This window comes from Suncus etruscus, chromosome 15 (genome assembly GCF_024139225.1).
Source record: "Suncus etruscus isolate mSunEtr1 chromosome 15, mSunEtr1.pri.cur, whole genome shotgun sequence".
Lineage (NCBI taxonomy): Eukaryota > Metazoa > Chordata > Mammalia > Eulipotyphla > Soricidae > Suncus > Suncus etruscus.
The window spans coordinates 3,371,426-3,388,232 of record NC_064862.1 but is presented as its reverse complement, the minus strand read 5'-3'; the positions used below and the strand labels follow the sequence as shown (position 1 = coordinate 3,388,232).

At 35.5% G+C, this 16,807-nt stretch overlaps 2 protein-coding genes across 2 annotated transcripts in view; both read left to right on the top strand.

The window, feature by feature from the left end:
* Positions 1-16,807, top strand: part of BCLAF1 (BCL2 associated transcription factor 1) — a 1,193,665-nt gene that overhangs the window by 964,768 nt on the left and 212,090 nt on the right. The gene's annotated exons all lie outside the window — the stretch shown is intronic.
* The window catches only part of AHI1 (Abelson helper integration site 1), a 253,355-nt gene that overhangs the window by 67,526 nt on the left and 169,022 nt on the right, over positions 1-16,807 (top strand). Inside the window, 2 exon segments of the mRNA XM_049788037.1 lie at positions 3,462-3,592; positions 9,489-9,629. Coding sequence (XP_049643994.1) covers positions 3,462-3,592; positions 9,489-9,629 — 272 coding nt within the window.

Genomic DNA, 16,807 nt, shown 5'->3' with positions numbered 1-16,807 from the left:
TTGCAAGGCAAATGCATCTGTGCTATCTCTCCGGGCCCAGAAGTTTCTCTTTAATGATGTTCTTGACCGTTGATTCTTCCTGGAAATTTTCTTCCTGTGTTTCTGGGACTCCAATGATTCTTAAGTTCTTTCTGTTAAGCTCATCATAAACTTCTATTTTCATCTGTTCCCATTCTTTGACTAATTTTTCCATTTTCTGTTCATTTGCTTTAACTTTTTTTTTCCAATCTCTCCCGCTGTATGGAGTTGTTATTTATCTCATCTTCCACAGCACCAATTATATTCTCAGCTTCTGTTACCTTGGTGTAGAGCTTATCCATTTTGTCATTCACTTCATTTACTGAGTTTTTCAGGCCTGTTATTTGACCTGTTATTGCAGTTTGGAATTTTGTGATTTCTGTCTCCATATTTTCTTGGTTCTTATTAGTGTTCTGTTTAACTCGATCCATGGTTTCTTTGAGTTCGTTGAGCATCTTCCATATTTCTTGTCTAAACTCCTTATCTGAGAAATTGATTAGTTGGTTGGTCGTTTTCTGGTCATCAGAATTGTAATCTTCATTCTCTATGTCTGATGCTGGCCTGCGTTGTTTCCCCATTGTCACACTTGTATTGTGGTTTTTTCTACGTGTTGTAGTGGTATTCATTGGCTAAATGATGCACTTGGACATGCTCCTCTGGCTCCGCCCTTTATGGGTGGGTTGACTTGCCTCCAAGGAAGGGGTGTCCTCCGTGGATGAAGCCTCACACAAGATTAAATCTTAGGCCCAAGCATGCAGCAGAGAAGACATTCTGGGGAGAAATGCTGGGCTTCAGTAATCCAGCACAGTTCTTAGTGTGATTTTTTTTTTTCTTCTTGTTGCAATGGCGTTGTTTCCTTTAGAAAGAGCGCATGGCCATGTAGCAAAGCAGAGCGGTCGTGTTCTCCTGGAGCCTCTTTTTGGCCCACTCCCAAGAGGTTCAGGAGACAGAACAGGAGACAGACACACACAGGCAGCACTCAAAATATTTTCCCAGTCTGAGGTCACAAAGAGGGGACCTGACTTCTGCAAAGTACCGCCTATAGCTGGTTTTCACGTTATGAAGCAGTTCTTTGGTGTTCCCGCCCTTGAATGAGCCTCTGGGAGAGCGAGATTTTTGGAGCCTCTTTTTGGCCCACTCCCAAGAGTTTCAGGCGACAGGACAGGAGACAGACACACACAGGCAGCACTCACAATTTCTCACGGTGGGCCCTACTGGGCAGGCGTACTTTCCTCATTTATTTATTTTTAGGATAATTCTTATTTTTTTATTTTATAGAGATATCATTATTTGGAATACAGCTAAAGTCATTATTTTATTGTTGCAGTTTCTACACTAATTCCTCCACTATAATCTCATCCATTTTCTCTACCTCTAGTCCTTCATTTATAGCGATTGTCTCTCAGGATCCCTTTCTTTGTTTTTTATCTATATTCATATGAGCATAATATACTAATATATACTTATATAAGCATACATATATACATATAAATACTCTTTGCATATGAGCAAGATCATCTGGTATTTTTAGTTTACTTTTTTTTTGGTTTGGGGCCCATACCTATCAGTGCTTAGGCTCCCTACTTTTCACTCCTGGGGTTCAAAGAGACCATATGGGATGCTGGGTTTGAACTCAGGTCAGCCATGCGTACGGTGTATGATTCTATTTTGGGGGCAGGGGTACAGGAGTGGTTTGGACTATACTTACTCTGTTTAAGGCCTATTCCTGGCTCATTGTTCAAGCATGAACTTTGGTGGTACTCAGAGGACCATAGTATTACTGGTATTTGGGCCTACATTCCAGTTGATGTAGCTGCATGCAAGGTGACTGCCTTACCTCCTGTACTACAGGGCTCGTCCTTGAGTGATTTTTAAAAGCCATTAAATGTGGGGCCTTACATAAACTCAATCCAGGTTTGGTTTCTGGTACCCTGTATGGTTCTCTGATACCTGCCAGGAATGATTTCTGAGCTCAGACCTAGGAGTAAGCCTGATCACCACTGGGTTTAGTTACCAAAAACAAACAAAAAAGTCATCACATAAAAAATGTTATGATATAATAATTATATCTATGTTTTATTAACCAACTGAAATGCTACTTCTTTAAAGTAGTCTTTTTTGGGGGCTGAAGGTATAGTACAGTGGTAGGGCATTTGCCTTGCATGTAGCTGACCCACTACGGACCTGGATTCAATCCCTGGCTTCCCATATGGTCCCCCATGCCTGCCAAGAGTGATTTCTGAACACATAGCAGGAGTAACCCCTGAGCATTACTGGGTTGCCCCCACCCCCCAAAAGAGTTAAAGTAGTCTGTTGTTATAGTTGGAATTTATCTCTTCTCAAGATCTTCATTGTGCTTTTGCGAATTTTCTACATTCACTTTGTTTTATTTGAATATATTTCTTCTTTCTCTTGCTAAATTACAAATTTAAATTATTAAGAAATATTCCTGGACTATCTCTTCTATAGTCTGCATCCATCCTAGAATTTCTCCCACATAAAATATTCTAAAAAATATTTGCTACAGATTACTACTGGGAACTAGCAAGAGAGTAAATACTTTATGAAGAACCTATAATTGACATAATAATATGGGTATGGTCCTAGTTTACATTTAACATGTAGTGTTGCCATGTGGCAACACTCTCTGATAGTATCCTGATGATTTGAAGAAATTAGTTGCTTAAGTAGTTAAGAGTCATGCTCTTTCTGCTTCACTGTTCTTTTTATGTTTATTTCTGGGTCATACCTGAGTAGAACTTGGAAGCGATTCCCGAGGACGACAGTAGTGTTGGGGGTAATCAAGGGGTGGGGGGTGCAATCCCTGTGTCTTCTTCAGTCAAAGCTTGTGTACAAACCCTTTGATCTGTCCCTTTCAGCCCTATTTTTTTTTAAAGAAAGTTTCTTTTAAATAGCTCAAGGAAAAAAACATAATGAGTGTATGTGTTTTTGTGTGTCCTTATGTATGGATGTATGTATTAACTGATTCAATTTCTTTTTTCTCCTATAATTTTCTTTAAAATATGTTTACACTATTTAACTTTGTGTTATCAGGTTTTTTTTTTTTTTTTTGGACATACCCAGTGATGCTCAGGGATTACTCCTGCTCAGAAATTGCTCCTGGCTTCGGGAACCATGTGGGACACTAGGGATTGAACCCAGGTCTGTCCTGGGTCAGCCACATGCAAGGCAAATGCCCTACCACTGAGCTATCGCTCCAGCCCCTGTGTTAAAGTTTTTATGAAGATTGGAAAGGTGTTATTAAAGGCACTAAGTTTAACCTGGAAGAATACTGTCCACCTGTATTGTTAAAATACACTGTAATCCAATAAAGATAATTTGCTAAATGCAAATGTGCTTAAAAGAAAAGTTTTTCTTTCTACTGCCAGTCTTTTAAATGAATAAAAGAGATTATACTTGTAAAATCTTTTCTTTTTTTATAGATTAGCAGCCAGGAAATTTGTAGGTGCAGCAAACTACCGGGAGAAAATTCACAGTACTCTGACACCCTGTGGGTCTTTCCTGTTTGCCGGCAGTGAAGATGGGATAGTGTATGTATGGAATCCAGAAACAGGTAATGATTTACTTATTGATCTCCCATCAATTATTTTTTGCTTTGAAACTACTAATTTATAGAATAATTTTCAAGAAAATTCTTCGTTGAAGTCTCAGTTATTTTTTTGAAAATTGGAAAACTGGTAATGAAAATAATGATTATGTTTATTTTAACATCTTCTTGAATTTAGCATTCCTATTTTAAATTGATGCCTAGGCCTTTATTTCTAGTGTTAGTTGTTGTTTTAATATTTAATGAGTACTTAGCATTTATTGATCATTATAGAATATAAAAAATCTGAGCTTAGTTTGTGTATAACTTAGCAATTATTTCTCTCAAATCTTTTAACATTTAAAATTGAATAGCTATTTATTTGAGTTATTTTACTTACATTTTCAATAAAGTAAACTGTTATTTTGAGAAATTTTCTTGTGCTTCACATTTTTGTCTTAAAAGAAAAGCTAAAGTACGTTATGGTTTGATCTTTTTTTTAATTTTAATTTCATTGAAACTGTCGTGATTTGCAAAGATGAGTTTACATAGTTGAGTATCAGACATACAATGAATCAGGGACAGTCCAACCCCCAGTGTCCACCTCCCTTCACCAATATTCCCCAAGTGCATCCCATACCACTCCCATGTCCCCAGCCTTCTAGTATAGCAGGCCCATTTTAAGTTTAGACTGTTCAAGTTTGGGTCTCTTGATTTCACTGTTGCTTTTGGCTTGTTGTTTTTTTTTTCCTTCTCCTTAATATACTCTGAATCCAACAGTGTTTAAGACAACTCTCATTTAGACGATTGTGCTTCTTCATGCAGTTATTCTAAATACCATATATAAGTGATATCATTCTGTATGTATCCTTCTTCTGCCTTACTCCATTTAACATGGTATCTTTTTTTCCCTTTATTTAAACATCTTGATTACACATATGATTGTGGTTAGGTTTCAGTCATGAAAAGAACACCCCCTTCACCAGTGCACATTCACCACCAATGTTCCAAATCTCCCTCCATCCCACCCCACCCCCACCTGTACTCTAGACAGGCTTTCCAGTTCCCTCATTCATTCACACGATTATGGTAGTTCTCTGTGTAGTTATTTCTATAACTGCAAACACCACTCTTTGTGGTGAGCTTCATGAAGTGAGCTGGAAGTTCCAGCCCTCTTCTCATTGTCTCTGAGGATTGTTGCAAAAATGAATTTTATTTTTCCTAAAACGCATAGATGAGTGAGACTCTTCTGCGTCTCTCTCCCTCTGACTTATTTCACTCAGCATGATAGATTCCAAGTACATCCATGTATAGGAAAATTTCATGACTTTATCTCTTGTGATGGCTGCATAATATTCCATTGTGTATATGTACCACAGTTTCTTTAGCCATTCATCTGTTGAAGGGCATCTTGGTTGTTTCCAGAGCCTGGCTATTGTGAATAGTGCTGCAATAAATATAGGTGTGAGGAATGGGTTTTTGTATTGTATTCTTGTGTTCTTAGGGTATATCCCTAGAAGTGGAAAAGCTGGGTCGAATGGGAGCTCAATTTCCAGATTTTGGAAAAATCTCCATATCACTTTACATAGAGATTGGACTAGACGGCATTCCCACCAGCAGTGGATAAGAGTTCCTTTCTCTCCACATCCCTGCCAGCACTGATTGTTCTCATTCTTTGTGATGTGTGCCAATCTCTGTGGTGTGAGGTGGTATCTCATCATTGTTTTGATTTGCATCTCCCAGATGATTAGTGACAGGAGCATTTTTACATGTGCCTTTTGGCCATTTGTATTTTTTTTTCATCAAAGTGTCTGTTCATTTCTTCTCCCCATTTTCTTGATGGGATTAGATGTTTTTTCTTGTAAAGTTCTGTCAGTGCCCTGTATATTTTGGATATTAGCCCCTTATCTGATGGGTGTTGGATGAATAGTTTCTCCCACTCGGTGGGTGGATCTTGTATCCTGGGCACTATTTCTTTTGAGGTACAGAAGCTTCTCAGCTTAATGTATTCCCATCTGTTGATCACTTGTATGGAAATTGCAGTTTCCTCCTTGAAGATGCCTTTAGTCTCAATGTCATGGAGTGTTTTACCGACATGTTGTTCTATATACCTTTTGGTATCAGGTCTGATATCAAGGTCTTTAATCCATTTGGATTTTACCTTCGTACATGATGTTAACTGGGGGTCTATGTTCACTTTATTCAAAGTGGCTAACCAGTTATGCCAGCACCACTTGTAGAAGAGGTTTTCCCTGCTCCACTTAGGATTTCTTACTCCTTTGTCAAAAATTAGGTAATTGTATGTCTGGGGAACATTGTCTGAGAAGTCAAGCCTATTCCACTGATCTGAGGGTCTGTCTGTGTTCCAATACCATGCTGTTTTGATAACTATTGCTTTGTAGTACAGTTTAAAGTTGGGGAAAGTAATGCCTCCCATTTTCCTTTTCCCTAGGAGTGCTTTACCCATTCGAGGGTGTTTATTGTTTTAGATGAACTTCATAAGTGTTTGATCCACTTCTTTGAAGAATGTCATGGGTATTTTTAAGGGGATCACATTAAATCTGTATAATGCTTTGGAGAGTATTTCCATTGTAATGATGTTAATCCTGCCAATCCATGAGCAGTGTATGTGTTTCCTTTTCCTTGTGTTCTCTCTTATTTCTTGGAGCAGGGCTTTATAGTTTTCTTTGTATAGGTCCTTCACGTCTTTGGTCAAGTTGTCTCTGAGATATTTGAGTTTGTGTGGCACTAATGTGAATGGGATTGGCTTCTTGACTTCCTTCTCTTTCCTATCTTTATTGGTGTATAAAAAGGCCATTGATTTCTGTGTGTTAATTTTGTAGCCTGCCACCTTGCTATATGAGTCTATTGTTTCTAGAAGCTTTTCCATAGACACTTTAGGGTTTAGAGTATCATGCCATCTGCAAACAATGAGAGCTTGATATCTTTTTCTTGCCTAATCACTATAGCATAGTTTTTCTTTTAAGGCTGCTTTTTCATCTGTGAAGTTTCTGATCTGTTGTTTATCTATGAAGCTATGTATTCTTCCTTCAAACCTGAACGTGAGTCGGGCCTGATGTAGTATTCTCAGTGAGGCATTCATTTCATTCAGTCTTGTTACAATATCCCACCACTGTCTTCTGGTCTTGAGAGTTTCTTGTGACATGTCTGCTGTATGTCTTAGGTATGCTCCTTTGAATGTAATTTCCCTTTTTGATCTAGCTGCTTTCAGTATCCTATCGGTAGGATTTGTCATTGTAACGAGGATGTATCTTGGGGTGTTTTTCTTTGGGTCTCTTTTAGCTGGTACTCTTCGGGCATGCAGGATTTGATTGCATGTAGTTTTTACCTCTGGGAGTATCTCTTTGATGATGTCTTTGACAGTTGATTTTTCCTGGAGATACCTACCAGGGTTCCCGAGTCTCCAGTGATTCTTATGTTGTTTCTGTTGAGTTTATGAAAGACTTCTATTTTCATCTGTTCACATTTCTTGAGTACTTTTTTTATTGCCTGTTCGTTTGTCTTAAGGTTCTTTTCCAATTTCTTCTGCTGTGTTGAGTTTTTCTGCATCACATCTTCCAGTACTTTGATTATCTCCTCAGCTGCTGTTACCCTGCTGGCGAGGCCATTCATTGAGGTTTTCAGTTGAGCTACTGTGTTTTTCAGATATGTTATTTCAGTTTGGAGTTTTCTGATTTTTTTCTTTCTATTATGTTCAGATCGATCTATGCTTTCTTTGAGTTCTACAAACATCTTCCATTTTGCTATTTTAAGTTCCTTATCCGAGAGGTTAATCAGATGGTTGGAATTTACTAGATCATCCAAAGTTTCATCTTCATTCTCTGTGCATGGTGTTTGCCTGCGAGGTTTCCCCTTTGTCACGCTTATAGTGTGGTTTTGCCTGTGTGTTTTGGTGGGGTTCATTGGTTAGAAAGAGTGCACATCTTCGAAGCGAAGCAAAGTGGCCGCGCTCTTCTGCTGCCTCTATTTGACAGTTTTTTGGGGGTGTACTCCCTAGGCCTCTGAGGAGACCTTCAGGTATTCAGAAACACAGACAGGCACAGGAGAAGTTTCCCTTGAAGTCCTCAAAGTGATCAAAGGCACAGCAGGGCAGAGCTCCACAGGCCAGAGAGCTCAGCTTATTGGATGGCGACCCCCACAGCCAGAGTTTACTCACTGGGGAGCTTCAAAATGCAGTTTTTTGGGGGTGCGCTCCCTAGGCCTCTGAGGAGACCTTCAGGTATTCAGAAACACAGACAGGCACAGGAGAGGTTTCCCTTGAAGTTCTCAGAGTTAACATAATATCTTACAGTTCCATCTATGTAGCTGTAAATTGCATGATTACATCATTCCTTACAGATATTTAGTATTCCATTGAATATGTGTACCACATGTTCATGATGCACTTATCTGTTGTTGGATATCTAGGTTGATTCCAAGTCTTGGTTATTGTACTGAGTGCTGCAATGAATATGATGTGCATACATCCTTTTAGATTAATGTTTTTCTGTCCTGGAAATAGATCATCAAAAGAGGGATTGCTGAGTCATTTGACAGCTCAATTTTGAGTTTACTGGGAATCCATAGGTGTTGAACCTGGCAGCATTCTGAAGGAGAGTTCTTTTCTCACCACATTCTAACCAAAAGAGATTGTTCCCAGTATTTTTGATATGAGCCATTCTCACTGATGTAAGATGATATCTCAGTATTGTCTTGATTTGGATTTCTGGTCTAATCATTTTATGCAAGGTATGAGATAGGGATCCAGCTTTTTAATACATGGTTTTCTGATTTTGTCAACACCATTTGTTGTAGAAGCTTCTTTACTCCATTTACTGTTCACAGCACCATTGTCAAAAATTAGCTGGCCAGGGGCTGTTACTATAGCGCAGTGGTGGGACGTTTTGCTTTGCAGGCCACTGATCCAGGATGGACCATGGTTCCATCCTCCAGTGTCCCATATCGTCCTCCAAACCAGGATGGATTTATGAGCGCATAACCAGGAGTAACCCCTGAGTGACTGGGTATGACCTGCCACGCCCCCTAAAAAATTAGCTGGCCATTTGTATGGGGGTTGTACTTGGGTATTCTGTTCTGGCCCATTGGTCAGAGAATCTGACCCAATGTGATGCTATTTTGATTATATTGGCTTTATAGTATAATTTCAGATATGTAATGAGATACATTCCTGTTTCTAATTTTTCAGTATGATTTTGATTATAGAAGTTCTATATTTTTCCATACAAATTTTATTGTGGACTGTTCTAAGTCCTTGAAGAATATTGTCAGAATAAATTAATATATTTTCTTTAGTGTTTCTTTGTCTTTGTTTATTATATTAATATTTTCTCTAGCTGTTTTTAAATCAATTATTTCACATTAATTTACAACTTATTAATTTATTTTATTATTTTATTATTAATTTATTTTTCTCTTCAATAAATGCACATATTTTTTATTTTGAATTCTTTTGGTTTAGATTCCACAAAACTTCATTCTAGATCTTTTTACAAATATAATTATATGTATGTTTAAAATGCCACTTCAATCTCTGTAAAAATGAAAAACCCACACTCCTCACCCAATCAGAGCATATTCTAGTTGAATCTTGCAATTTCTACTCCAGCTCTTTCACTGGATTTTTCTGACTTTTATGAGGTAGATATATGTGAGATGATCTGCTGCTAGGCTCTTTATATTTTACTTAAAAAACTCATTGAAAAGCTTGAAATGAGAAGTAGAAAGATGAAGACCAACAAACTAAAAAACATAGATTTTAACATTAGTGATCAAATATTTTTGTTATGAAATTTTAATGTAAATTATATAGTTTTTGTTTTCCATAAGTATTTTTAGTAAATAAATGAAGAATATCTTGTAATTAAAATTTTTTGAAGCAGTATATATTTTATGTTTTTCTTAGGAGAGCAAGTAGCCATGTATTCTGACTTGCCTGTCAAGTCACCCATTCGCGACATTTCCTATCATCCATTTGAAAATATGGTTGCATTTTGTGCATTTGGACAGAATGAGCCAATTCTTCTATACATTTATGATTTCCAAGGTAAGTTCACTATTTGTAAAATGTTAACCTTTAAATTTAGACTCAATCAATAACCTGGAATTCTGTGAAAACTATCATCTTTTGCATTAGTTAATAGAGTTCTCTTGAATGGTGTACCATATGAATTATTTGAACAACAGTAGTCTAAATATATTTGCTTTTTCTTTTTCTTTTTCTTTCTTTTTTTTTTTTTTTTTGGTTTTTGGGACACACCCCGCAGTACTCAGGGGTTACTCCTGGCTGTCTGCTCAGAAATAGCTTCTGGCAGGCACGGGGAACCATATGGGACGCCGGGATTTAAACCAACCACCTACGTCCTGGATCGGCTGCTTGCAGGCAAACACTGCTGTGCTAAATCTCCAGCCCCTGTTTGCTTTTTCTGACAGTTCAATACGTACAATTATTATGGAGGTTAGATAATTACAAAACTACACACATATAATGGTGTGCCCTTAAACTTTCATATTCATAGAAAGGAAATTTTCACTTTCTTTGAAAATAAATTTAAATAAACAATATTTACCTAAAATTTATTTGGAAAGTGTTAAATTTTAAAAGTAACATTTAGGGAATAAAGACCTATATTGAATATTAAGTTAAATTTTCTTTTTTTTTGTTTGTTTTTTTTTTTGTTTTGTTTTTTGGGCCACACCCGGTAACGCGCAGGGGTTACTCCTGGCTATTCGCTCAGAAATCGCTCCTGGCTTGGGGGACCATATGGGACACCAGGGGATCGAACCACTGTCTGTCCTAGGCTAGCACTGGCAAGGCAGACACCTTACCTCTAGCACCACCGCACCAGCCCCGAGTAATTTTTAATAGATTGCCTTTTTATCAAAGTACATCATTTCAATAAATTGTTATTTTGATAATTTAACAGGAAACCAAGGCATAAAATCTAATGTTAATGAAAACAAGATCTTGAATTATAAAATTAATAGTTTATATACTCTAAATTATACTTTTATTTTGAGAAATAACAAGTAAATAAATAATGGATTTAGTAATCCAGTGAATTTATTCTTATAATTATTTATGTTCATGCTATTTTACTTCATTTCTATCATGTAATGAAAAATATACAGGTCTGCATATTGACCAGTAGGTTTCTCTTGAAATTGCAATTTTTTCATTATTTATGTAAAAATAAGAGTTCTATAGTAGTCATTTTTGTATATGATAATATGTCACTAATGGTTTAGGATAGCTTACTATATCATAAAGGCACAGTGATACAAGCTTCTGTTAAAACGAAACTGTTTGAACAGAGTGTTTTAAAATAATGAAATTTGAATGAATAAAGTATATTTGTACATATTATATTGCTTGATTATTGATATCAGACCATCTTGCAATTTAGAATTAATCTGAACTTGTCCACTTGTTTACTAGACTTAAGAGTCCATTTCTAAACCTGAAGTTCTTGATCCTAGTGTGGATTTTATTATCCAATTAAAAAATTGTAAATAACATTAGAAATTATGTGAAAATAAATGTCTTATGTAAAGAACTTTTTTAGGAAAAAATAATAATTGATCAAGCTCATTTAGATTTAAGATTTTTACTGGTGGTAGAAATCTTTAGTTAAACAAAATAGTACTGTTCACTTTTATAAGCAAATTTTAGTAAAATTATGCTACCTAATTATAGAAAAAACAAGATTTTTCATATCATTTAATATCTGAATCTAGTGTTTTAAACCCACAACTTAAAGTAGGTCTTTGCATTTTAGGACTTTACATAAGGGAGACTAGAGTTCTACTAAATATTTAATAATTGGAACTGTTATACAAGAAATTAGCTGCATATCTATTTCTTCAGCCCCTTTAGATGTTGCACACAGTCTCATTCAGTTACTAATTTGTTTTTCAGGCTTCAAAATTTTCACTATAAATGAAAATTTCACTCAACTATATCTATGCTTCATATTTTGTCATTATAGAAGAATTTCATCATTAGATAAATTCAGATGTTCATTTATTCATTCTTTTTAGACTGATAGTCATGTAGATGAAACTGTCCATCAGAAAGCATAAATGAAAAGAACAAAGTACTTTAGGAGTCCAGAAACTTGACTTTTAGGCTCCATTCATGACTTTTCTCTTGCCTTCCTGAAGCTCCATTTATTTCCTTATCTGGTCTATATTGGGGTTACTATAAATGTCCTACCTGAGAAAAAGAAATGTTTAAGGATCTGTAGCACTGGGAAAGTACTTTGTAAATTGATAGCACTATATTAAGGTATAACATATTTAACATAAAAAAGGTTAAAAATCAGGTTGTTATGATGTTTATCCAAACACTTAACTTTATGGGAACATAGTTTTATGTTCCTAAGCATATCTCCCAGAAATAGAATCGAAATGAGTCTTTTTTCCCCTCTTACTCTTTATGTTGGATAGCTTTCCTTTTAGAGTGTTTATAGGTTAGTATATTAGAAAATAATGCTTAAGTTGAAGAATAAAAGCATCTATGCTTTTTTAACATAGGGGAGAAACTATTTCTACCATTTGTTTAACATTTAAATGTTCAAATAATACACATGTAAAATTAGAATCATTAGTGTAGTGAACTAAATTAGAATATAATTTTTGATACATCTAACACACCTTTACAAACAAATTAAAACTCATAATGTTTCAGCATATTTTGCCAACTCTCTGTTGCCTATTTATAAAAGAGTTCTTATGAATGGTATATATTCCTAAAGAAATTTTATAATGTTTCAGACTCAAATATTTTACTCGTTAATCCCAAGCCAGAATCATTTTTTTAAAATTTTACTCTGTGCAATATTCTTTATTTATTAGTTGATTTTATTTCTATTATATACATTATTTTAAAATAAGACATTTTCCCAAAACTCTCCTACCTAAAAATGTTTATATGTAGATTTACTTAAATGTTTTAATGGTATAAAATTTCAACTATATGGAATATTGAATTATTTTAAATGGTATTTATCTGAGCTCATACATATGTGTGTTCTATATACACATGTTGTATATATGTGTGTCTATAAGTATATATGCATGTACATGTGCATTTATACATAAACAATACATATATAAGTAGTTTTCAAGGAAAATATGCTAGGTTCATTTTTTTATGTCAAAGATATTGGAATGAGAACACAATGGTTGCTAAATGCATCATCCGTCTTTCAGTGCTAGTGAAATCTATGAAGAGTCAGAAAGCTTCTTTCCTTGCTAAGCATATGTTCAGGTTGTGGTCGTTCGTGTCTTTCATTCTACTGACTTTTTGCTTTTTTTGGTAAGAAATATGATTTTTACTTTCAGAAGTTAATTTTATTTGCCTGATGCTGAGAAGGTTAATCATATTGAAGTACAAAATTTAGTCACAAAGTACCACAGTGAAGGTACTTTTAGGATTCCCATAATAACAGAATACTTAGAAATGGCTTCTACTGAATTAAATTCGTGGAGTTAGAGTTTAGCAAACTATTTTCTGTCCTTAATATTTATCTACCTCAATCTCTAGGTTCTTGCTCTACAGTTCATAATGATAACTAATATATCAAATCCTCTGTGTTTGTAATACTGTTATTCACAAATACTTAAGATGTAAATATAGGTATAATAATTGTTGCCATTTTATAGGGGCCATGACTTGGATTTATAAGTCTTATGATGTAGTCCATGCTCCTCTTTGTTAACTGTCTTTTGACTAGATTTTCAAAAATACCTTTTTTTGTTGTTTCCTTGGAGGGGCACACCCGGTGATGCTCAGGGGTTAGTTATTCCTGGTTATGCACTCAGAAATCGCTCCTGATTTGGGGGAGCATATGGGACGCTGGGGGATCGAACCTCGTTCCTTCCTAGGTTAGCGCATGCAAGGCCCTACTGCTGCTCCACTGCTCCGGCCCCCAAGAAATCTGTAAACACCACTGCACTCGGACCAGCCTCCAAAAGACTTCTACTTGTGTAATAATCAAACCTCTCTTGCAACATATTTTTTATTTTATACCTATCTGATTATTTTTCATGAATACCTAACATGAAGTAGAGAATCAGGCATGTTCTTTTTTCTTATGTAATCTGTAAACTAACACACAATGAGTGTACATGTAATATTTTTAAGTAAGGCCAAGTCTTAAGATTTGAGACGTTTTCAACACAAACCCAGGTAATGAGCCTTCTTTTTCACTAGGTGGCAGTAGCTTGTCTGAATTCCTATCAATTCTGTGTGTTTTAGGCCATCTGTATTGAGATCTTTATTGAGCACTTATTGTGTGTTCAGAAGACTGCAAAACGAGGGGTTAGACTGTAATGATCATGTTCTTTTCTATTTGTATTTCTTAAATAGTTGATTAAGTCTCTAAGAATGAAAAAGGTATATTACTGTGGAAATAGCAACTTTTCTGTTATTGTTGACAGCTTTTATGCCCCCCCCCCCGCTTATTAGATTCACAAGATTTCAAGGAAATATAAATTTTATTTTTCTATAAAAATCTTTGAGGAGCCTATTGCAGAGATAGTACAGCAAGCTGCCAACCCAGGTTTGGTCAACATCACCTGATACGGTCCCCTGATTTCTGCCAGGACTGATCCCTGAGTTCAGCACCATTGGATGTGACCCCAACAAAAATAAAAGTAAATAAATATAATTTTAAGGGATTAGTAATATATAGTTCAATAGTAGAACCCTACTATTACTTATGTGAAGCCCTGGAGTTGGATTTTTTTAAAAAAGTTATATAAAACTTTCACATTCAATAAAAGTTCATAGATTTGTTTTATTTATTTTATTGTTTTATTTACTGTTGGTGATGTTCAGGGCTTACTCCTGGCTCAGCACTCAAGAATTATTCCTAGTAGGGTTCATAAGACTATAAAGTACCAGGGACCCAGAGGTCAGCAGAGTACAATGCAAGTTCCTGAATCTTTGTACTATCTCTCCAACCAAGATTATAGTTTTTTAGCACTCTGAATCGAAAATCATCTGATAATATTACTGATGTGCAATATATATGAATTAAGAATTATCAATTTGGAATCCGCCATTTTTCCTCATAATCATAAACTTAAACTGAACTAATAATGATGAATTAATAAAGTAGTAGTACTTACAAAGTAGTAGTAGTAGTAGTTGTAGCTATTTATCAAGCTTTTTTTGGGGGGGGGCGTTTAGGCCACACCCAGTGGCACTAGGGATACTTGTGGCTCTGCACTCAGAAATCACTCCTGGCAAGCTCAGGAGATCCTCTGGGATGCTGGGGATTGAGCAAACACCCCACCTGCTGTGCTATTGCTCCAGCCCCAGGCATTTTCTATATTGTCCTTGCTCTTTAGATTATTTTACTTACATATAGTCCTTCCCAAACTCTGTAGAGCATTAAAATTCAGATATGAATAGAGGCAACAGTAGAATGAAGTCATTTGTTTAAATTCATGTTTTCCAAATGGTAAAGCAAACCTGATATCTGAATATGTCAAAACCCATCCTCTTTCAACATTAAAATATATCATAGCTACTTAACCTTTATAATTTCTATTTAATGAAGTAACTTAAGAAGCTAAACATTACTTGTTTAGAATGTGTTATCTTCATTTTAATTTCAGGAGAATCCTTTGGTATTATATATAATTTGCTCATCTGTATAATTATTTAAAATGTTGGGGTAATTATAAGCTCAGTCCAATTCAAAATATCAATTTTTTACCATCTATCATTAAGTGTTAAGTACTTTTACAATATTTTCCAGTTCAAATAAAGTTATTATGGGTGGGGCTTGTGCCCAGAAAACTCCTGGTTCTGGCTGTCAGTATTTATTCCTGGTGAAGCTCAAGGACGCAAATGGGATTCCCTGGGTCAAACCAGGTCAGCTACGTACAAGGCAAGCTATTGTACATATATATCTCTCTGGCTCCTCTAGTAACAATCAGTTTTAATATTTATTATTTAATTAGTATTAATTATTTAATATAATTTAATGATATTTCTAGTACTAATGATGAATTATTAAAAAAAACAAATGTAAGCTTTATATACTCTATTAGCTCAGGACAATAAATTCATAGAAATAGACTAAATTTTAGGATTTGGCTGAAGCACTTTATATTTTTGCTCTCATTCTGATGCATCTATTTTTATAATGTTATATAATGACTCCAACATTTATATCATTCAAGGGTTAGAATATATGGAAAAATTGCTTAATTTAATGCTTTGTGCTTGAATCAGAAGAACCCTGATTTTGTCATCCAGGAATTTTTAATGGCTTAAAAATTCTATCTAAAGATACTATCTAAAGTACACACCCAAGAATGGTAAATGACACAATACCAAAGTAGACAACAGTATGGTAGGAAAAAATAGGAGCAAGATTTAGAAACGTTGATTGGGGTTCTGTATACAAAACCATTCTCTACCTGGTCATTAAATAATGTTTTTATGTCAGCTTTCACATAAAATTATAATTCCTGGGCCCGGAGAGATAGCACAGGCAGCGTTTCCCTTGCTAGCAGCCCGATCCAGGACCAAAGGTGTTGGTTCGAATCCCGTGTCTCCATATGGTCCCCTCGGCTTGTCAGGAGCTATTTCTGTGCAGACAGCCAGGAGTAACCTCCTGAGCACAGCCGGGTGTTAGCCCAAAAACCAAAAAAATTAAATAAAAAAAAATTATTAATACCTGTTATATTTCCTTTAATTTATAAAATGATAAAACCAATGAATGAAATAGACATAATAATAGTTCATGAATGAGGGTATAACATGGTAGTTTTTTTTTAATAGTAATTATATCGTTCATCAATTGAACAACATGAAGTGAGAGGATTAGATAATCGAATAGGAAGCCTATGGAAAATAACAATAATAGTACTTCATAGGATTTGGATAATTTTTTAATTTTTTATTTAAAAAATTGCATCACATGGGGCCAGAGAGATATTATGGAGGGTAGGTGCATTTTGCCTTGCATGTAGAAGGAACAGTGGTTCGAATCCTGGCATCCCTATGGTCCCCCAAGCCTGCCCATGAGCAATTTCTGAACATAGAGCCAGGTGTAACGCCCTAAGCAGCTGCCAGGTGTGCCCCCCACCCAAAAAAAGAAAAGAAAGAAAAGAAAGACAGAAAGAAAGAAGAAAGAAAGAAAAGAAAGAAAGAAAGAAAGGAAAGAAAGAAAGAAAGAAAGAAAGAAGAGAGAAGAAAGAAAG